The sequence below is a fragment of the Mixophyes fleayi genome, chromosome 4 (genome assembly GCF_038048845.1).
Source record: "Mixophyes fleayi isolate aMixFle1 chromosome 4, aMixFle1.hap1, whole genome shotgun sequence".
Lineage (NCBI taxonomy): Eukaryota > Metazoa > Chordata > Amphibia > Anura > Limnodynastidae > Mixophyes > Mixophyes fleayi.
Genome location: NC_134405.1, coordinates 134,122,011 through 134,138,370, shown reverse-complemented (window position 1 = coordinate 134,138,370; position 16,360 = coordinate 134,122,011). Strand labels below are relative to the sequence as shown.

At 42.7% G+C, this 16,360-nt stretch overlaps 1 protein-coding gene across 4 annotated transcripts in view; it reads right to left on the bottom strand.

Annotated features, from left to right (window-relative positions):
* TLN2 (talin 2) overlaps positions 1–16,360 on the bottom strand; it is a 198,991-nt gene that overhangs the window by 100,773 nt on the left and 81,858 nt on the right. For all 4 annotated transcript variants that reach the window (XM_075208360.1, XM_075208364.1, XM_075208361.1 and 1 more), the window contains exons 15-22: positions 15,211–15,324; positions 14,912–15,020; positions 3,896–4,104; positions 3,341–3,439; positions 3,085–3,252; positions 2,563–2,857; positions 693–859; positions 483–611 (exon numbers count right to left, since the gene is read on the bottom strand). In XM_075208360.1, coding sequence (XP_075064461.1) covers positions 483–611; positions 693–859; positions 2,563–2,857; positions 3,085–3,252; positions 3,341–3,439; positions 3,896–4,104; positions 14,912–15,020; positions 15,211–15,324 — 1,290 coding nt within the window. The remainder of the gene's footprint in view (positions 1–482; positions 612–692; positions 860–2,562; positions 2,858–3,084; positions 3,253–3,340; positions 3,440–3,895; positions 4,105–14,911; positions 15,021–15,210; positions 15,325–16,360) is intronic.

The following is a 16,360-nucleotide window of genomic DNA, read 5'->3' as shown; positions in this document are numbered from 1 at the left end:
AAACAGAGTGGAAAGAAAAATGGGAGGAGGGAATGAGGGGAAGGGATCTAGGAGCACAGTTCCATTCCAAAATGAGCATTAATACTAGCCATTGTATAAAACTCTGAAGGAAGGAAGTCAGGACCACTGTTTCATTTTTCCCAACTATCCTTCTAATCTCTTTTACAAGTGCACCAGTATACAAGAGATCTGAATTCCAGCCTGCTCACCAGGGCGAACACAGGATTGAAAAAGGAAGGGGGGGGGTTCCGCGCCTGTGCCCCCCCCCCCCCAAAAAAAAAGCATGCGCGGCAGCTCCATTTCGGAGAGTCTGAATTCTACAGCAGCCGCGGTGCTGTCAAGAAGCATCCGCGGCAGTGCTGTATTATACTACAATAAAGCACTGCCGCGGACGCTTCTTTGACAGCGCCGCGGCTGCTGCACAGTGCCGTTGGTTCGCGGAGGAGAACCAGAAACCCCCCCTGCGTGCGCCACTGCATCACCTCAAGCCTGTTCACTATCTTCTTCTTGATAGCATTCTGGGCTGCTGCATTGGTTGCCACTCTCAGTCCCTCTGCAGCTTCCCTGAGCCGCTGTTGCTGATCTTCATTCTCAGGGTTAGCTGCAGCTCCCTGAAAAAAAATTAAACCCTTTTTACCTCTAGCAATACGGATCTACCAAATACAATAACTGTGTCCAAATCATTAACCTACCTTTGCAGCCTCCACCATTCGAGCAGTGGAATCTGCTAGCAGCTTGGCAGCAGCCAGTAGTTTCTTGGAATTGTCCATATCTATCTCTGCTTCTGCATCGGACCTCATGGCATTCACCAGGTCTGATGTAGCTTGGGCTAACACTCGTGCTTGTCTCACCATTTCTCCTGTAAATATACAGAATGTTTCTTATGCATGTATTAAAATGCATTGATGGTCTAACATGCATGGAAAGTTCACAGGTATAATGGTTGTCATTAAAAATAATATCTTACACAGGAATAGCTTGGAAAATTCTGTTTTAGTACATATAGAGGATATTTTTTACTTTATAGCCATCAACATTAAAAATGAAAGTAGCTAACTATAGGCAATTTCTAAAAATTAAACAAAGAATTATTTGTATATTGTTACCATATAGGTAACTGTTTCAATGAATAAATAAAATATAATTTAGCAGGTAGTAAGAGTAAGGGAAAAGTGTTTGAAATAAAAAATTACAGATAAAAGGTTTATATATACACAGTATATTAATAAGAAGTAGATGAAATAGTATGAACATAGTAAAGTAGTTTCAATGTACTTAAGTAAACTAGCTTGCATATGTATACATAGAGATTGTACATCTGCTAGACTGAAACATTGTGTAATATTAAACGCATATATTAAGATTAGGACCTCAAGTTAGAACTAGACAATGGGTCCACTGGTTGTCAAGAAGTTTACTTTGATCAAGTAACCTAGATTTGTGGAAGTGCAAATATACTATGACATCTGTCAAGGCCTCATTGTAAATTGTAATTTAGAAAACAAAGTGAAAGCCATTATAGAGCCTTGAAGCATACCATGAATTTAGTTTTATCTGGATTTCAACATCATAAGAAAGCTTATATAGGTAAATCAGAGTATGGGTATAAATATGGGACATTTTGAAGTTGGTGCAGTTAAGTGAACAGAAGGAGGAGATGGAATTCAGTAAATAAGAAGAGGAAACAGAGAGAAGGATCCTATCATATCAATTAACAGGTAGCTATATTATGTAACCTATATATTCTTGAAAGGATACAGCATGTGTATTGTTTAGTAAAGTATTTTTGTCTTTTGTTATGTAGGTAGATAAAGAAGCCTAAAAATATTTAGAAGACTTATTATCATTGTGTTTTTCTTATCTTGTAATCTGTATGACCTTAGAATAAATTCATTAGTAAAGAGAGCAGTTTCCATCTCTTTTCAAATTTCTTCATTAAAACTATAGACATATATATTAAAACTGCATTAATATACATGTCAGGCTACAAGATTGAACAAGTTCCACATAGTCAATGAGCCAGGATAATAAATATACTATATGCAAAAATATATTATCACATAGATATATTTCTTGGACTGTAGCAAAATATATTTATTATATAGACACACACACACAGTTTTTTCCATTTCCTCTTTAAAAACATATGAGTATACACGTAATAAATGTGTATAAAAGTGTGATTGGACTAGATAAGTATTTTTCGCCCTTTAGTTATGAGCCAACCAATTGGCTGATGAGAGATATACAAGATATATCTATACAGATCGATATAAATACTTATATTGTAAAAAGAAAAAAGATAAATATAAAGATTCCACAACAATATGTATAAATATAGAAAACCACATTACATGGTATTAGTTTACAAAGGCTAATCTAAATGATGGATGAGTTTCATTGACATACTGCGAAGATAATGGCTGATATTCACTGATTATTACACTTTAGTATATTTAATATACAAAACTCTCACATAGGTATGTCATGCCCACATACCAATATCAAACCACTCCAATATCAAGTAATTTACTCCAAATACATGCTGACAGGGGAACTAACCTGCATCACCCATGGAACTGAATATACTCTCTGTGACCGACATGATGGTATCTGTAGCCTGGTCATACCGTCCAATGGGTTCCCCACGGCTTGCAAACTGGCGTACATGTTGCAGGAGGTCATTAAGTGCCTGGCTGACCACATTGGCTGCCATGCTGACCTGCTTCAATAGCTCTGCATCTTCTGTGGCTGCCTGACAAGCACGCACACAGTTTTCCACAGAACGATCCACCAACTTTCCAGCCTCAATCAATTGTTCCTGACACACTGGTGAACTAATAGTTGGGCTAACCACCTGCAACAGAGAACCATAGTTAACCCTAAGGCAAATGTGGCACCAGCAATCATCCATGATCAACAACCGATAACGGTGTTATTTTATTCACACTTGCAACACTGCTATGCCTATTAATTGCACAGATCCAGAAAAAAAATATTGAAAATGTAACGTAAAAAAAACCCCAACTAAATAAATATATTACAATGGCATAATTTTTATAGGATAGCGAGTGACTGGCTCACCTTGGCACAGGCCACCAATTGAGAGGTAGAGAGAGCACATTGAGTAGCAGCAGCAATCACTCTATTCTGTAGTACCGTGTCTTCTGTCACTTGTGCCACGTTCTTGGCCTTCAGGACCAGCATGGCAGCTGCATTAGCTACAGCTTTTGCCAGGCTCATTAAGACATCCTAGAGCATAGAACACATCACAGAATGTCAACAGCAAAAGAAATTATGGGAGAACCTTGCATCATCTCTCCCACCACTCCTTAGGTACCTGGAACCTCTCATCAGCTTCATTTTCTCCAATTTGTCGTAGTAGGTCTCCACTCGCTTGTCCTATACTGCCAGCAGCAGTGAGAACTGTCTGACGGGGCTATGAAAGAGATAAAAATTAATGTTTCTATTAATGATATTGTAAACTGTATGTTGCTTAGATAGCTTACCTTTTCCAAAGACAATCTGATAGGTTGCATAATCCATACACTAGGTACATCAACACATGTACATTGAGATATACACATGCACACCTCCACACATTACTATTAATCTCATAATATATCACTGTTTAAGAAAGTTCATACTACTTAATTTCAAAGCAGCGCATCTCAATTTTTAGAGTTTTTAGAGTTGGGCCATTTATGGCTGCTAGGAAACTATGCAAACATCCCCATCACCCTATGAAGCGCCACAGCAGATGAGACAAATATAAATCACAAATTTGTATGAACAATTCTGTAATACGGGTGTTTTTCTGATCCAGATAAACACATGTCACCATTCACATTAGCTGCAACCATTGTATGAATTATAAAAGTACAAAGTGTCTGACCTCTTCAGAAGATGGCTGTACAGCAGTAAGTAGGTCGGAAACTGCCCCCGCCAGTGTCCTTGCTGCTCCCAGTAATTTTTCCCCACTTCCAACCTCATCCTCCATCAGAGCAGCCAACAACTTTACTCCCTTGGACATCTCAGTCAAATTAGAGGAAATAGTGGTAATTGCGCAGCCAACCGCCGTGTAATCAGTCTCTGTTGGATCCCCTAAAAGAACAAGGAACAAAATTACTTGATCTCTTCGTTCTTACTTAAGATTGCTAATGGAGTGTGTATACAGCTTCATTGGTGTACATCAAACACAGACATTAGGGACCCTTATTCCCCATCGGGGAGGATTATTTTTTTTAATGAAAATATGACAGAATTTTTGAAGAAAAGCAAAACAAGCAGTTGTCTAGGACACAGCTGTCTACCTGATTAATATGGGAGCTTCACAATGCACCCCAACTACATCTATCCAAAGCTGCCAGTGTTGATGCAGTGTGGTGACACTTCCTTATCCATACCCACTTGTCACTAGAAGCATTAAAATGAAAGTCATTGGGTTATGAGGGAAAGACTACTTTGCAACTTCTCTGAATGAGGAGATGTGTTTCAAACGGGCCCTAAAAACCCACCTTTTTCTTAAAGCCTTTCTGTCTCCCACTAAACTTCCTACCTTATCTTCTGCCTCTGTCCCCCTACTCTCCCTTTCTCCCCTGCGTCTCTCTGTCTGTCCACCCCTCCCTTTAGATTGTACGCTCCTCTGAGCAGGGCCATCTCTCCTCCTGTTTCCACAACTTCTAACTCTGCTCTCCAGCTACTTAGCCCTCCTCCTCGAGGGTCCTCCACCCCACGTCCACTCTCGCTCCCTCCTCCCCCCTGGGGGTCTCCCTGTCTTCCGCGCCCTCCTTCTTGGGCCCCGTCGTTTGCGGATCCTCCCTCCCCCTTCCTCGCTCTCTCTAGCTGTGCATTGAGCTTACTGAGTTACTGTGCTTACTGTTTACTATACTGTGCTGTCTCCCATTGTATTGTAATTTGTTTGTCCCTGTACGGCGCTACGGACACCTTGTGGCGCCTTATAAATAAAAATTAATAATAATAATAATAATAATAATAATAATAATAATAATAATAATAATGTGGTTGTAGGCCTAGTGACAGGGACTGGTCACATAGTCAGCATACCTGCAATGGCATCCCCTTTGGGAAGCTTCCACTGTAGGACCCAACCTACAACTGTGTATTAGATTTTGTTTTTTTGATTTCTCAGTTTCCTATATTTCTATTCTCCATTTTTTATCCAAGCATCTTTCCTGCTACATTTAACAGTGAACACAAGGCTAGTATAATGAGTGGAAGAATGTTGCTCCAATAATTAATGGGAACACAATACTTGCATAAATGAGTAGGGTCAGGGCTAGATAAATTGTGTAGGAGCACTGTTGGGTATAAATGTGTGGGGACACTGCTAGATATAATATGCAAATGTTAACTGGGGGAATGAAGTGGAAGGTACATTTTGTGAACTCTGCAATGGGTGCCAAAAAACGTTTTTCCTGCCACTACATAAGCTATGCCCAAAATAGCACCCTATTGAACAGCTTCAACCTGTAAGCATATATTATAAGGTGTACTGAATTTTGCCTAATTACAGTGAAAGTCAAGTTATGAAAGAGACATGTTTAGACAAAGATGCAAAAGGTGACAAAATAAATTATGAACATGTATAGAAAAAAAGGAGGAGGATTTTTTACTCGCTGTAAAATACATTTTTCTTACTCCATTGGGGAACACTGCGACAATGGGGTATAGTAGGAGGATCTGAAGTAAAGGCACTTTAACACTCAAATTACTTGAGTGGATAGCTCCTCCCTTACTATGTCCTTCCCATTTGGAGCCATCCTCAGTTTTCATATAACAAAGCCCAGAAGAGAGGGCCTAAGAAGAAACAACTTAAAAAGTTCCAAATCAAGAGGAGGGAGCACAGTGTCCCCCAATGGAGTCAGAGAAAAGAGGATTTTTATGCTTACGATAAATCCCTTTTTCGAATTCCATCTGGAGGATACTGCTTCCATGGGGTTGTAGCTGGGGAGTGTGGAGTTGGCACTTAACTAGTTAATCTGTGGCTGCTGACAGACTCCTCCCCTATGCAACAACCTGTAGCTAGTCAGTGTAATTCTAAAGCCCTCAAGGAAAGGGTGTCGAACAACCAAGAAGCAAACCGCAGAAGAACAGAAGGGAGGGAACGCAGTGTTCCCCAGATGGAATCAGAGAAAGGGATTTATCGCAAGTATAAAAATCCTCTTTTCTCTGACTCCATTGGGGGACACTGTGCTCCCTCCTCTTGCCTCTTTTCTCCTTCATCCTTTCTGGGGGTCATGGCAACCATGGGGTCGTACCAAAGCAGCCCCCCTAAGGGAGGGACCATCCTGGAATCCCAGCTCGTAGCACGCTACGGCTGAAGCTAGAATCTGAGGACGCGAACCCAATGAACCGATAAAATTTGGTGAATGTGTGGACCGAGGACCATGTGGCCGCTCGGCATAGCTTATTAGCCGAGGCCCCATTACGCGCAGCCGAGGAAGCCCCCACAGACCTGGTAGAGTGTACCGTAATGTGGGTAGGCACAGCCCGGTTAGCATTAAGATATGACTGTTTTATTGTAAAGGTAAGCCATCTAGCAATAGTTTGCTTGGAAGCTGGTCATCCTCTTCTTTGGGAATCAGTTTCGACAAAAAGAGTCCGTACGTCGAAAATTCAATGTTCTTTGTACATAAATACATAATGAACTGACCACATCTAAATATTTTAAGAAAGAATCTGCGGAAGCATACTGGAACACCAGTACCACTATTTCCTGATTAATGTGAAATCCGGAAACTACTTTTGGTTGAAAGGAAGGGACAGTTCGAAGCACCGCCATGTCATTATGGAAGACCAGGAAAGGCTCCCTGCAGTAAAGAGCCCCAAGCTCTGGCACTCGTCTAGCTGATGCTATAGCCAGCAGGAACACCACCTTTCATATCAGAAATCTAAGGTCCACTGACTGTAAGGGATCAAAAGGAGGTTCCTGAAGCATAGATAGTACCAAATTCAGATCTCAGGGTGCCGTGGGAAGAACAAAGGGAGGTTGAATGTGCAGGACGCAATAGTATGGACTTCCGGACGGCCCGCCAGACGCCTTTGGTAGAATATGGAAAGGGCCGAGCCCTGGACCTTTAAGGAACCCAATGTGAAGCCCTACATCAAGACCGTTTTGAAGAAAATCTAGCAGCCAGAGTAAATTAAATTTACTTGTATTGTGTGCCCAGTCTTCACACCATTTAATGTAAATGCGCCAGATTCTATGGAAAATGCTGGCTGACAGTGGCTTTCTAGCCCGTAACAGGGTATTCACTATCCTGGAGGAAAACCCTTTTGACGACCAGAGGCTGGCTTCAACAGCCATGCCGCCAAAGCCAGCCGAGGCAGGTCCAGATGCTGAAAAGGACCCTAGAGAAAGAGGTCTTTGCGAAGAGATAAAGTCCTTGTCCCACTGCCATGAAATTAATGTCTGCATACCAATGGGGAGCTACCAATATAACTGGGAGTCCTCCCTGCTTGACCCTCCGGAGTACTCGGGGAAGCATTGGAATGGGAGGGAAAAGATACCCTAGCCGAAAATTCCAGTACATTATCATTATGTCCACCGCCACCGCGTCCCATGCTCTTGCACAGAACCTGGGAACCTGCCAATTGTGTCTGGATGCCATAAGATCCAGATCCAGAAGGCCTCACTTCCGGACTAACATCTGAAATACCTCTGGGTGCAGGGACCATTCCCCTGGCATTGCTGTGTAAGGACTTAGGAAGTCGGCTTCCCAATTTAGAATGCCTGGAATGAATACGGCTGACAGAGATGGAACGAACTGTTCTGCCCAAGCAAATATCTGTGCTGATATGCCCATTGCCCTTGGAGTCCTTGTTCCCCCATTTGATGACGGTTGCCACCTCTGTGCCATTGTCCGATTGTAATAGTACTGGGAATCCCTGAATTAGGGACTGAGCCCCATTGAGAGCCATTAACATAGCCTTCAAATCCAGGAGACAAATGTAGCGCCACTGCACCCCAGCTCTTTAGACTGGCATCCGTTATGATGATCCAAAAGCATGGGTCAAAGGATCTGCCCATGCTTAGGTGTTCTTGACACTTCCACAACCTGAGAGATAGACGAGCCTCTAGGGACAACAGTATTCTCTGGTGCTCCAAGTGGAGAGATGAACCTAACCACTTCTTTAGATTCCCCTGGAAGCATCTCAAGTGAAACCTTCGATAAGGGATTGTCTCGAAGCTCGAAACCATCCTGCCCAGTAACCACAAAGATGCATGGAAGGTTTGTGACTGTCTAGGACCCTGGTCACTAGGTCTTGTACTGAGCAAACCTTGTCCTGTGGAAGGAAAATTTTCTGCCTTCTGGTGTCCATTATGAGACCAAAGAAAATCATCCTCTGGACGGATATTAACTGAGACTTCTGGACATTTATCAACCAACCGTGAAACTGCAGGGTCACTATAGTGAGGTGTAAATGCTGACAAAGAAGCTGATCTGAGGGGGCTTTGATCAGCAAGTCGTCGAGATAGGGCACTATGCTCTCCCTTATAGAACGGATACGGGCAGCCATTACTGCCATGATTTTTGTAAATACTCCGGGCGCTGTGGCCAGGCCAAAATGAAGCGTCCTGATTTGGTAATGGGCCACTCCTACTGTGAAGCTGAGCAATGGTTGGTGCCCTTCCCAGATACGTACATGAAGATATGCGTCCCGAATATCTATAGAGGCCAGGAATTCTCTCCCCTCCAATCCATTTATCACAGAACAAAGAGACTCCGTTGGAAACTTGTCTATTCTCAGGTGTAGATTTAGAGACTTTAGTTCAAAATGGGACGGAAGGAACCGTCTGGCTTGGAGACCAGAAAAAGATTTGAATAGAATCTTTGGCTTCTCTGATTGTCTGGGCCCGGGCAGATTACCTCTGCTAAAAGAAGAGAAACTACACAGTGCAAGATCGCTTGCCTTCTGTTCTGGTCGAGGGGCAAGTAAGTTGCAAAAAAAATGATGAGGGGCTTGACTTAAAAGATCTATGATGAATAAGATCAAATATCTTGGAGTTTATATCACCTCGACCTATGATAGATTGTATCGGGAAAACTTTCCCCCCCTTCTGCCAAAAATCAAACAGGACTTGGAGACCTGGAAGAGCTATATCATATCGTGGCTGGGGAGGATTATCGCTATTAAGATGAACTTGGTCCCGAAACTTCTATATCTTTTTCAGTCTCTTCCGGTGAATGTTCCCGACTCCATGTTTAGAGATTTGCATTCCTCCTTCCTAAAGTTTACATTGAGTGCCAAGGCCCCTAGAATATCAATAGCAGTGCTTAAAAAGCCCAGGGCTCTGGGAGGCAGGGGCTTTCCAGATATTAAATTGTATTATTTGGCATCCCATCTATCCCAGGTGGCGGTAACTTATGCCCCTTACCAGTCTATAGCGTGGATGGACCTGGAGGCCCACTATGTTGGGGTCCCCTCTATAACATCACTCTGGGGCTTGGTCAATATAGATAGGCCACCAGCGGCCTCCTCTCTTCAATCCCTTAAATTTTGCTTATCCCTCTGGGACTCATGTCGGGTTAAATATAAATTGTCCTCCCCTATCTCACCTCTGACTCCTCTCTGGGGCAACCCACACTGGCAATTCCACGCAGCAATTTAAACATTGGATAAGGGCTGGAATACGGGTGGTCTCGGACCTGGTGGTCAATCAAACTTCGGCTTCTATGTCGGAACTTCACCATAGTTTTGAACCGTTTTGTCTGGTTTGTTTTTTTGTTTTGTTTTTTTGTTTTGTTTTTTTGAGTACTTCCAGGTCCGACACTTGTCTATGACCCCCCCCCCCCAGGAGGCTCTCCGGGCCCCGACCTCCTTGGAGTATATATGTCTACACTCACCTCTCACTAAAAGGATGATCTCCCAGATATATAATTGGCTCATAGACTACACTTTCGATACTCCAGGCCAACATGAGCGAGAATGGGAAAGTGACCTGGGTCCTCCTCCAGACGACTCATGCTGGGAGGTGATCAGGGAGGGGATTGCCAAGAGCTCGATCTCTACACTAATTAAGGAAACAGCCTACAAAGTGTACTATAGGTGGTACTATACTCCTGATAGGCTGTCTCGAATGTTTCCTACGGCCACTCGGAGCTGCTGGCGGGAATGTGGCCAGAGGGGTACGATGCTACATACATGGTGGACCTGCCCTTGCATAGTTCCTTTCTGGAACATGGTTCTTACACTCAAACTCTATGTCAGAACAACAGATAAGTAAGGACCCCTGGTCATTCCTTCTCTCGCGCCCTATACCTGATGAGAGTGGGCCTTCTAATAAGCTTATCTCCCATATCTTGGCAGCTGTTAAATCCCTAATAGCAAAACACTGGAAAGACCCCTAGGGCTCCCTCTATGCAGGAGTCACGGGCCTACATAAGACATGTCGCAAGCATGGAGAGTATAACGTGCTACCTTCATGATAAATCATATAATTTCGATAGGATGTGGGCCCCGTGGTATTTACTAAAAAGCCGTAGCTGCCTAGCCAATACGGCTCCTCCTCCTGCAGATGGAATATAGCTCTTGGGCCACCTCCAGACTCCCCAGGCTGGATATGGTGCGCTGCTGGTGAGTAATGTTTGTATGCTAGTTTTCTTTTTGGCGGTCTATATAATTGTGTGGCGTAGCTTTTTCTAGCAATGTTCCAAGTTTGCTTGCTTATTTATTAGCTATATTGTTATCAATATGCCTTCCTACCTCCCACCCTTTCTTTTTCTTTCCCCCTCCCCACCGATATAAAAATATTAATCAAGATGTCTCCTCTATGTTTTATATCTTTATGTCAATTGTGTTGATTGTATCTTTTCCTGTTGTTTCCTCTTATATATAAAGAGTTTAAAGAAAAAAAAAAAAAAAGAAGATTTATGATCTATCCCTCTGCCATGATCCCCTGGATCATGGAGAGGATTTTATCCACTATTCTCTGAACAGTCGCAGACGCCCCCACACTCCCGCGGCATTGAGGAGAGGAGGATGTAAGTCAGACTGCCGGTTTCCCTGGGAGTCTGGCCTGGTGCCTGCTGCCAGATGAGGACCTTCCTCTATGGGAGAAACCTCTAAACCCAGAAGAACTACCTCTGCTTGTCTGACCTCTAAAGCCGGGGCCTCCTTCTAAGGGCTGGCGAAAGGAGCTACTCCTCGGTGTATGAGGCTTTAACACATTAACGGGAAGGAACGTACTCTTCCCCCCTGCTGCCTGGCAAATAATGGTATCTAACTCTGGTCCAAAATGTACAGAGCCGAAAAAGGAAGGGCCTCCAAGGCCCTTTTAGATTCCCCCTTAATTCCGAAGAAGGGAAAAAATAAATCATGTTTTTTTTTTATCCCTTTTGAATAACCCCTTGGGCTAACTGGTCTAGGCTTGTCAATGTCTAAAGCCCGCCGTACTGCCAGAACTAGATCCTCAATACCCTGGCTTCTGTTTGAGTCATCCAGGTCTAAGACCCGTGTCTGGAATCTGACTCATGCAGAAGTTCCCCCTCCTCCTCTGATGAAGTTTCAGAGACAGAGACCAAGAAGAGAGGATGGCTCACTCTGTGTCTCTTGTTTCTAGACCCCGATGGTCCTTGGTAGTCTAGAAACCGGTTTAATTTTTCTATACTGCTAACCAAGGCACTGGACCAGGCCGGTTCCTCCTGGGAAAGGCCTGAAGGAGTTAATGAGGATGGAAGGCCACTTGGACCTACCCCTGAATTCTCCTCTTGTTGGGACAATATTGCCATCTGGGCTACACCTACTAATGAGGTAGAGGGGTGTTCCACCACTGAAGTCCCTTTCGGGCGGCTCAAAAGCTGCACTAGAGAATCTACTGACTGTTGTAAAGACATTGCCCACATCGGTTCCTCCATGGCTATAGGAGAGACCCCGCCTCACAGCCCACGCACAGGGCCCCAGGGTCCTCTTGTCCCACAGGTAATTTTATTTTACATTTTGAACAATTATGAAATTTAGCTTTGGTAGATTTTCGCTTGTCAGACATAATTACCGATTAGGAGCAATACAGGATAGAAAGTATAGTATACAATCACACAGGTGCAGAGTGACCCCTAAGAATACCACTAATCCCTGACAAAGACACCAGCAGTATCTCTTTTTTTTTTTTTTTACAATCAAATTCTATATGTAAACATTTTAGTGAGTAGAAAACAATATATTCAATTATGTAACTACAACACTATATCTCTTGTAAAACACAATATACCTCCTCTTTTATAGCAAGTACAGTGTAATATAAAGAAAGACTAATATTTAGCCTATCCAGGCTAATGTATAGCAGGCAGGAGGGAGTCCAGCAGCAACAAAGTCTGTCGGAGTTTGACTGCAAAAGTTTTCTTCTCCAACCAAAGATGACCAATGACCGTACCCCAACCAGACAGACTGGCTTCTGTGGTAATGAAGGTTCACTCCCACGATTGGAATGACTGACCCTTGACCGGATTGGCTCTGGTCAACCACGTGAGGGAGAGATGCATGGTTGACCATGATGATCTGCTGGTCCAAATGAAGGAAGGATTTGGACTTTTTTCTGAGAAGTACCCCTTGGAGCAGCCAGGAATGAAACTGGACGAAGGGCAAAGCTTTGAACATGGACACTGTGGTTCCTAGCAGTTTAATGCAATGGAGAAGGGACACTTCACGTTTGGCCAGAAGACACGTAGTCTTATTTAGAAGTGAAAGCACCTTGTCCTTCAGGAGGAACACCTTCTGACACACGTGTCAAAGTGGAGGCCCAGAAACTGCATCTTTGTGCTAGAATCAAAGACAAATTGAGTAAGTTTAGAACCCAACTGTGAGTTTTTAGAAATTGAATAGTCATTCTAATGTGCTGTAGAAAAACAGTCAGATGGTGCCTTTAACAACATGTCGTCCAAATAAGGAATGACAGTGATGCCTCGAGAGTTCAGGAGGCTTGTCATGAGAGCCATAATTTTAATGAAATCACTGGGGGAGGAAGAGAGATCAAAGGGTAGAGCCCAGAACTGATAATGCGTCTTGTGGACAGCAAAGCAAAGGGGAAAAGGATGCCTGTCCCATATGGGGAAGTGCAAGTAGGCATCCTTTATATCTAGGGATGAAAGTAATTCCCTGTGTTCCACCCCCCCACGTGAGAATCGAGTTCCTAGGCTGGCCACTATAGCCAAGCAATGTCCCCTGTGAAACTCTGACTTTCCCCCTAGCCTGTGGCTAACTGTGGCAACATTATGACTGAAAACCTTATGGTGTTCACGTTATGACTGTCAACATTTCATACTTCATCAGAAAGAACAACGCTGTCTAGAGAAAAAGACACCTCAATCTAACATAGCAGAGGAGATAGCCAAGAAAAAGAAAGCCTGCCAGATAAGTAGGATTTATTCCCCAGAATCCAAAAATGCGAATAGGCACATGTACCGCTCCCTAAAACAGTCTGCATTCGCTGGGGAAAAATATAAAATTTCCACAAAGGCAGACACTTGCAACTTACAGAAACAAAGTCTCCAGACCCTTTACCAAGAAGATATGTAAATGGGTCGAATTGAAAAGAGGAAAAAACGACATCCATTCTCACCAGGAGGTACAGGCTTCCAGGTCCCGAAATAAATCCTAGCCAAAACTGGCTTCCTAGCTTGGAGCATAGTCTAAACCACGCTGTCAGGCAATTCCTAGGTGATAAGGTTAAAACAGACAGAGGATCCATGGTACCCAGGTAATATCATCCCAAAGAGAAGGGGCTAGCTGAGAAATTCTGCATCCCAGTATTCCAAGCCCAGGGTAAACACCATTGCAATGTTCATCACAAGATACTGCCGGATCCTCTCAAGACCAGAGCTTTGTGTCTCCCAGATGATTGAGGTATGTCACCACACAGACGTTTCATTTAACGGCCCTACCAAATCAGAGTGGTGTGCTCTAACTAGGGCATAGAAAAACCGCTCAGAGTACCCAGGAGTCCAAAGACCCAGAGCAGCACTAAAGGATGGCGGTCTCACAGCTTGGTATCCGTAGATAAATGTGTCCATATCACAAGGTAAAGGAGCTCCACCTCCATCATTATCCTATGCCTAGTATGAGGCTGCCTGGACAGGGAGCCCCATCTAATCCCCCCCCTAACACACACACACTTTTGTACCAGGGACCCTGCAAACATTTACCTTTGCTGTAGTTACACAGAGCCTGATGCCACTGCAGACACTGCATGTAGTGACTGGGTCTCCCCTGGAGGCAATCCCATGCTGAGAGCAGAAGGTGGAGCCTGTCGCAGCACCTTTGCAGCATGCTCCAGGCGTCCTCAGCAATTACCATACAATAAGATTAAATAAAATAGCCTCAAACACAAAAAAAATAAAATACAAATAAAAATCACCCAGCTCACGTATGCACTTCGTAAAATTGACATCCCCAGCAAATTTCCAGGGTATAGAGCGGGAGGAGATTACGTTTTTGGAGACAAATTTAAAAGTGTCCAAAGATCCTGTCATTGCACTCTATACCCTCAGCATTTACAGTGTCCCCCCGTAGAATTAAAGAGAAATAAAGATGTGTATGAATACACAACAAAATCTGTCAGAAAACAAAACATTTTCTTGCATCCCAGGTAAACTAATTCCATGTTGTCTAATCTATACCATGCTAGAAAATGGAAGCAAAAGTCAGATTGGTTGATGACTATTACTGCACATTTGCATTTTGCTAGCCAACAAGCTTGAGTGCAGTCAGTGCTGGAAAGTATGCCTTCATAAATTGTCTTTATATATAAAAACAGACAGGAAGAACAATCTTGTACAATAAAATGTATTTGCATAAATAAATCATTTTTAAAACTTGATGTTCATTTAAGAATTAACAAACAGCCCAAGAACGCAAGCAAAACCTAGTTGTTAAGTGTGCATGACAATACCTGCAGTCAGGTTCACTACTGATGCTGTTCCTGCAGTGATTGCATCTACTTGGGAGTGGATCTCATGTTTTGACTCATCAACTTTGTTTTGAATCCAAACTCTGGATGCCTAAAAAGAAAAGAAAAAGGGCAAACAAAAATATACTTTACAATAGATATAAGTAAACCGGTATCTGACCACAGCTTTTTACAACAGCAGATACCTGGACAGAGGCAGATATATGCATTCATTTTTATTAGTCATTATGAAATAAACTACACCATCAATTTAGATGGAGATGACAAGAGATGTTTCTTACCATGTCATGTCCTAGAGGTGGTAGATTGTCCACTTGGCTTAGATCATCATTTGCCTGTTGAACTGCATGCATGCTGGTGTTAATGGTCCCCATCAGAGCCTGCTGAGCAGAGGTCTGAGCAGAAGGAAAAAAAAATCTAATTAATTTCCAATAGGATGCTAGCCTCTCTTCATGTCTGATCAGATAGTGTGTGAAGTGAGGAATTAAATCACTTACACCATCCTTTTATAATATACTTACATATTTATTTTCTTTAGCAAAATCAAAACATTATTTAACACGATAACTGCTATGTTTCAACTGCTTGCCATCCACCACAATCTTGTGTGCAGTAGCTTAATTACAAGTCATCTGTTCCTCCTCTTTAGCTACAAGAACACTTCTGTCCATTCACCTACATGCATCCATGAATATAAATAGCAGGATTGATCATGAAACGAAAACAGAGGGAAAAGACGCCCTTTGCTCCCACTGTAGTATACACATCTTTGCAGACTACTGCAAATATTTTCTAGTGGCTTTAAAGCGAATAGAAAGTAGGTTAGGAAACAATTTATTCTGCTAATTAGCAGTGACATATGGCTGGGCAGTTTGGGATCTGATTAATTGAAAAGATGAGCATACCAAGGCATTTAATGAACCGCAGACTTAGAAATGGTTCACTGTTTTCTGCTACAAATAAAATCGACATAAGTGTATAGAAGAAAAGGAGATGGGACACAATATTGGATCTCGAAATTCCACACATTGCAATACCAGCATACTGACATAAGGACTAACATAATAAACAGTAAAATACACTATTGATAAAACCAAGGACTAAAGGTTCTAAAAAATGTTTTTTAAAAAAATTACAGTAAAAGACAGATTGGTCCGTATAATCCAATAGTACATTGTTTTTTTAGCCCCTGTATAGGCAGCAGCAAGGAGCTTATGTACTGCAGCTGCCAGTCAGAGTTCAATTAACTTAGGCAAAGACAAACTGGCATAGTTCCGAGTCACGTGATCACTGGAACAATGAATGAAATGAAAAGCAAAGTTACTAGCAACCTTTTCTACCCTCACAAGGAAAGTAGCTGCTGGAGAAAGTGAGGTGGTGTTTCCAGGCATTAGAAATTAAACTACCCCAAACCTTGAAAAAATATATACA